This window comes from Stegastes partitus, unplaced genomic scaffold (genome assembly GCF_000690725.1).
Source record: "Stegastes partitus isolate 25-593 unplaced genomic scaffold, Stegastes_partitus-1.0.2 Scaffold792, whole genome shotgun sequence".
Lineage (NCBI taxonomy): Eukaryota > Metazoa > Chordata > Actinopteri > Pomacentridae > Stegastes > Stegastes partitus.
The window spans coordinates 70779-76778 of record NW_007578523.1 but is presented as its reverse complement, the minus strand read 5'-3'; the positions used below and the strand labels follow the sequence as shown (position 1 = coordinate 76778).

The following is a 6000-nucleotide window of genomic DNA, read 5'->3' as shown; positions in this document are numbered from 1 at the left end:
TGCTGACTGAAGACGCTCTGTCTCTGGCCTCCACTCTGCTTCTGTCTCCTTCTTTTCTCTTTGCATCTCTTTGTCCTTCCCGCCCTCCCACCACTTTGTTTTGGTGTGGGTTCGCCTCCGTCGACTCCTCTGCCTCTTCTTCTTCTTCCTCACTTGATTTTGCACTTCGGCTGAGGAAGCTGCCGTTTGTCCTCTGGTTAGACAAAATGAAAAATTCACTTTTTCATATGCGACAGGGAGGTTGTTTTTTTTCTGTGGTTATCCTTGAGTTTTATTTTGTCTCCTCATCGTTGTTGTGTGTCTGCAGTGCACTTGTGTGGGCAGCGCTCCAATGTACACTTTTTTTCTTAAAGCCATAGGGGCTGTCACTGCTCATGCTGACTAGGCAGTCTTTCCAGCACATGAAAGAGACAGAAAATATGAAATTTGACGTGAAATATTGTCATTTTGACACTCTTTATAAAGGGATGTAGTTCCTGGAGTGCCCATATCAAATTGGGAATGACTCCAACACCGGAAGCTTATGAAACAGAAAGTTTACCCTCCAATCTGTGACCACCGCTTCCCAGCAAAGTGACCAAACCGGAATGTAAAATGTCGGGTTTTTCCCCTCCAGTGTTGGATAAATACGCCTGTGAGGCGGCAGCCAGAATCAGGGTGGATGTGGGTGTTTACATCTTTCTTTCTTTTTTATCAAGACTGGAAATAATGAAACCGTAGAATCAGGAAATACTTTCTGTCTGTTCACGGTATGGACGTCCTTTTTGTCTCTCATGTTGAAAGTCGGCGAACTTCTCTGTCTCGCTCGGCCTCGCACTCGCTCGTACTTCTGCAATGTCACAGGCGGTCACGCTTGCACATTCTTGGCCTGAGTGAAGCAAGCAATTCATGTCTCCTCTGAAAGGCCATCTTTTATTCATGTATGTTTCATATATAATTCCTCTCCCCGCCCCACCAGCACTGCAGCTAAATGTAAACACGGTTTGCTATTTATAGAAAATCAGCCTCTGTATCCCACAAATCCCCCCCAACTGCTGTCTGAGAAACTTTTCAGGAATAAAGCAAAAACTGTCTCAATCTCCTGATGAAGTCCATACATTCCTCAGTCACCCACCACTTCCTCGTCTCGGTTTGGATTTTATGGTGATGTGAAGTCATGTGTGCAAGCAGTGTGTTGGATATTTAAGTTGCATCAGTGCCTGATATTCTCAAAAATGCAAATTATCCTTGCAGCACGTGATGAAGAATTGCATAATTGTTTTCTGGATTCAGCCGTTTTGAAATGTCTTTAACTCTGCCGTCATCCCTGCGTGTAACCGTCGTGTCGCCATCATAGCGGTGTGACCTTTATTGCGATGGGTTGGGTTGATGAGGGTGTTGCCTCAGGTATCCGTGGGAGGACGAAACATGACCCAGATTAGCTCGAATAATAGATTTTTGAGGCTTATTAGAAGCCGACATAATCAGTTGGCAACGCAGATTTTTGCAACTTACCTCTGCAATCACGTCTTCCTTAATTGTGAATACTTAAGAAGGAATGCAGGAATGTGTTTTATGCTCGCATGTGTCTGACCTATGAAGTCACCGTGTTGCCGCTATGGTGTTGCATTGCAGTGCTGAGTCAGGTTCACCTTTTTCTGCCGGACCTCCCCGTGTTTGTTCTCCCTCCTCTTCTTCTTTTGATGGAGGCCTCTGCACCAGTGAAATGAGTGAGGTGTCATGTTTTAATAAGGACTACAGCTAGTAATAATCCGTTAGTTAATTTCTCATTCATTCGATTAGTTTTTACGTCTATAAAATGATAAAAAAAATGTCCATCAGTGTTTGTCAAAGCCCGAGATAATAACCTCAAATGTCTTATTTTGTACACAACCCGAATATTTTCACTTTCTCGTCATAGAGGAGCAAAAAAAGTCAAGTTTAAGAAGCTGGATTCAGAGAATTTGGAATTATTTTCTTGAAAAAGTTGCTCATATTGATGAATTGATTGTCAAAAAAGTTGGTGAGTCATTTAATAGTTTGCAATTAATTGATTAATCGTTACAGCTTCAATAAAATGTTTGTAAAAGCCATTTCTACATCTGCGAGGCAGTGTTACTGAATGATAGGCTTCTCCTGACTTTTTGCAGGCTTGTGTTTTGTATCTGGATGAGAACAAGCGTAGTTTCTCTCTGCTCTGTCTTGATGTCACATAAACAACATTGCTGAATGTTCGCCGTGTGTTTCAAAGCCTCCGATGACTTACTGTCCTTCTTTCGCTCCTTTAGGCTCGTAACGTAAACACAGGAGAGCTGGCTGCTATCAAAGTCATCAAACTGGAACCGGGTGAGTTCGCTCATCACTCCTTTTATTCCCTTATCTCCCTTTTTTATTCCACTTTGTCTGTTATCCTCTAATCTTCCCCTTTTTCCTACCAGAAGTCTTCTACACATGATTGCTTTTGTCCTTCATTGGACTCTGTTCCATTCACCGACTCTCACCTCTTTCCCGTTTTCTTCCTTTCATTCCTTTTTTGCTGGTTTCCATCCGCCGTTGCTTTTATTAAGAAAGGAAACTTACTTGACAAGTTACAGACCAAGTGTGGGAACGTGTCATGACGCTGTTAATTGCCGAACAGTTTAGGTCTTAAAGCGATGAACTCAAACTTAAGCGCGGCCCACTCCGCTGCTGCTTTCCATCTGTTTGTGCTGCTTGTTTCAATTACGCCGCTCTTAGCCTTTCGCCCACAAAACACGCACACACTGACACGTACACGAAACGATGAACAAACCCAATTCTCCTCTCGCTTTGTTTGGCACAACAACAGCATCAGCACGGACACAAAACGATCAGCTTCTTATTAATGTGGGTGTGTGCATGTGTTGGCTCTAGGTGAGGACTTTGCCGTGGTCCAGCAGGAGATCATAATGATGAAGGACTGTAAACACTCCAATATCGTCGCCTATTTTGGCAGTTATCTCCGGTAAGAGAGAGAGCGTGTGTGTGTGTGTGTCAGATGTGCGATATTTGCTGATGTTTGCTATTAACGTGCAAGCTGTTGATAATAAAGCATGTAATTTTATTGAAGGAAAAGTGCTGCAGTGGATCCAAAACGATAAAATCGGTCGTTTAAAAGAGAAGAAAATAAAAAATCTATGCTAATGGAAGGAAGTCAGTATTGGTTGGCTTTGATTATTCCTGTGTTAATAAAGGATTTTCATATGTAAAATTTCAGCTACTTTTTGGACTGCTTACTTCAATTAATAAGAATTGTTTATTGCTTTATACTGTATGTGTCTGAGAGAGAAAAATGCATAATCTGGCGGCACTGAGACGATAAAAGACAGATGAAAGCTCGTGCATTAAGATGCACTGTGTTGTTGTGTGTGCAGGAGAGATAAGTTATGGATCAGTATGGAGTACTGTGGAGGAGGGTCTCTGCAGGACATCTATCACGGTAAGAACGACGTGCACCCAAACGCACACAGACGCTCGGCCGCACTGTGATCTTAACTGATCGGTTCTTTTTGTTTTCCCCCCTTTGATGTCCGTCTCTTTTCCGTCTTTGTGTTTCTGTCTTTGTTCCTCGTGTCACTCCTCCAGTAACCGGGCCTTTGTCGGAGTCACAGATCGCCTACATGTCACGGGAGACCCTGCAGGTAACGTATGCAGTGTGTTTATTGACAGTATTGGCATATTGTTGATGAAACAAAGAGGCATATTTGGGAGATTGATTCTTTGATCAACTGGAACTGATTATACCAAAATCACAAACGGTTAATTGACTCAGGGTTTTAAAGATCCCCTCTGGTGGTAATCACATTTTTACCCTTTCAGCATGTCCATATGGTGTATGTTTTTATGTTCTGGAAGACGTTTAATGAGTGAAATAAGCAGTCGAGGCCACGGCTGAGCGTTTCCACCTTGAAACTGCAGCATATCGATGACAGTCTCAATAAGATGGGCTGCGTTCCAAAGAGGAAGCGCTGTAAAATGTTGACTCTGTACATGGGAGTCAGTCGAGTCGAGCCTGTCTCCCTGAAGTTAGATTTTCGTTTAATGAGGAAACGTTTACAGTAAAAACTTGAATTTTACTTCTGATAACAATTGTTTTCTGTTTGCTGTGTGATTCTGTTCACAGGGTTTATACTACCTACACAACAAAGGCAAAATGCACAGAGACATTAAGGTAAGTGCAGACAGCAGTGTGCAGAACATGCATGTCGGGGAAGCTTATAAATTAATAAAGCATCGTTCAATGTGGTGTATGCTGCTTGCTGTTGGTTGTAGACAAAATATTATGAACCTCTTTACAGCCTAGTCTAATCCTCAACAACCTCAAAAAGTTCCTTAATCGATGCCGAACAGTCTGAGGTTAAAACACACTAATTATTAAGTGTGAAATGTGAAAATCAATGAAATATTGTAATCGTGCATTTGCATTCTGTGGATAAAGCAGCGATTTAATCAACCCAAAGTACAAGCCTGTATGTTCAGTGATGTCGAAAATGAAAATTGATCCCCGTGTTGTCGTGGAGACACAGCTGCTGGTGTTTATGACGCTGAAAATGATCATCGATTCTCAACGGCGGCTTAGATTGATCAGCGAGAACCCGCTTTGCAATAAACCCGCGTCTCCGAATTCGCTTCTCAAGTTAATTTGACTCGACCTGAAGTGTAATTTCTTGTGTCGGATGCTGATGCGCGGCATGTTTTTTTGTCTCCGGCAGGGAGCCAACATCCTCCTGACAGACAACGGCTATGTCAAACTAGGTGAGAGGAACACGCAAAGCCTCCGCAATTAGCTTCTGCTTCAGAAGACTGCATCTGAATGGCCTCATTTGCTGACTTGGTTTCTTTCTTTGCTGCTCTCGCTCTCTCTCTCTTCTGTTCTCCTTCTGTTTTCTCTCCTCAGCTGACTTTGGTGTATCAGCCCAGATCACAGCAACCCTCGCCAAGAGGAAGTCATTTATTGGAACTCCTTACTGGTGAGTTGTTTGTTTTTCTCCGTCAGCTCTCTTGATGCTGCGTATGGATACGCATGCAGATTGAGCAAAGGTATAAAATCCTTCTAGAGGGAAAATGTGGGAATCCAGTAAATTTGCTGATGTCTGATGTGTCATGCAAGTGAAATATTCCAGAAAGTTTTCACTTGAGACATAGGAGAACCAGACGATTCACCTCATGGCACAACCTAACTAAAACCAGGAATGAATAGTATTTGTGGGTCACAGAGAAGTCAGAGTTGCATATCAGGGTCACGGTGGGAACCCTCTGCGCTGCTGCTGGGAAATACTGCAGACAGTTTAAATTCTGTTCTTGTGCGTAGCTGTTTAATTAACCTACTTTAGTACCGAGTATTTAAAAAAAGGGCACACATTTTACTATCATCCTTCCCTTGTTTTCCTCCATGCCCTCCTTCTGTCTCCTCTCTTTCTTTCTTTCACCATCTGCCGCTTTCTTTCTCCATAGGATGGCTCCAGAGGTAGCAGCTGTGGAGAGGAAAGGCGGTTACAACCAGCTGTGCGATATCTGGGCTGTGGGCATAACTGCAATAGAGCTGGCTGAGCTGCAGCCGCCCATGTTTGACCTGCACCCGATGAGGTAGGGGAGTGCTTCAGGTTTTGTTAGATGCCAGAGTACACGGTTGGGGATGGTGCAATGACAGCAGAGTAGACGCGCAGTCGATGTGAAACGACGTTAGAATGAAAATCGAATCAGTGACATGCATGGTGATGGGAGCAGAGACGCCCGTATGGCACTAATGGTCGATGTCTCAGAGGTATCCGTTCAATCGATCCACCGTTTGATCGATCAATAATGTTAATATTTATGTGTGCAAGTAAGAAAAATGTCAGTTTCCTCATTTATATACGGCTTTTTGAGAGATGATACGTGTTGATTAGACTGCAGCAGTGCTTTGTTGTGAGGAAATTTCAATATAAACTGTATAAAACAAAACATTTATAACCATTAAGACTTGAAGTTTATTCGTTTTCTGTGTTTTTTTTTTCCTCGCAG

At 42.9% G+C, this 6000-nt stretch overlaps 1 protein-coding gene across 1 annotated transcript in view; it reads left to right on the top strand.

Annotated features, from left to right (window-relative positions):
* Positions 1-594: 594 nt before the first annotated feature.
* Positions 595-6000, top strand: part of LOC103364906 (mitogen-activated protein kinase kinase kinase kinase 3) — a 33900-nt gene continuing 28494 nt past the window's right edge. Inside the window, exons 1-9 of the mRNA XM_008292197.1 lie at positions 595-663; positions 2268-2325; positions 2872-2962; positions 3372-3436; positions 3583-3638; positions 4121-4168; positions 4710-4752; positions 4895-4967; positions 5452-5583. Coding sequence (XP_008290419.1) covers positions 595-663; positions 2268-2325; positions 2872-2962; positions 3372-3436; positions 3583-3638; positions 4121-4168; positions 4710-4752; positions 4895-4967; positions 5452-5583 — 635 coding nt within the window. The remainder of the gene's footprint in view (positions 664-2267; positions 2326-2871; positions 2963-3371; positions 3437-3582; positions 3639-4120; positions 4169-4709; positions 4753-4894; positions 4968-5451; positions 5584-6000) is intronic.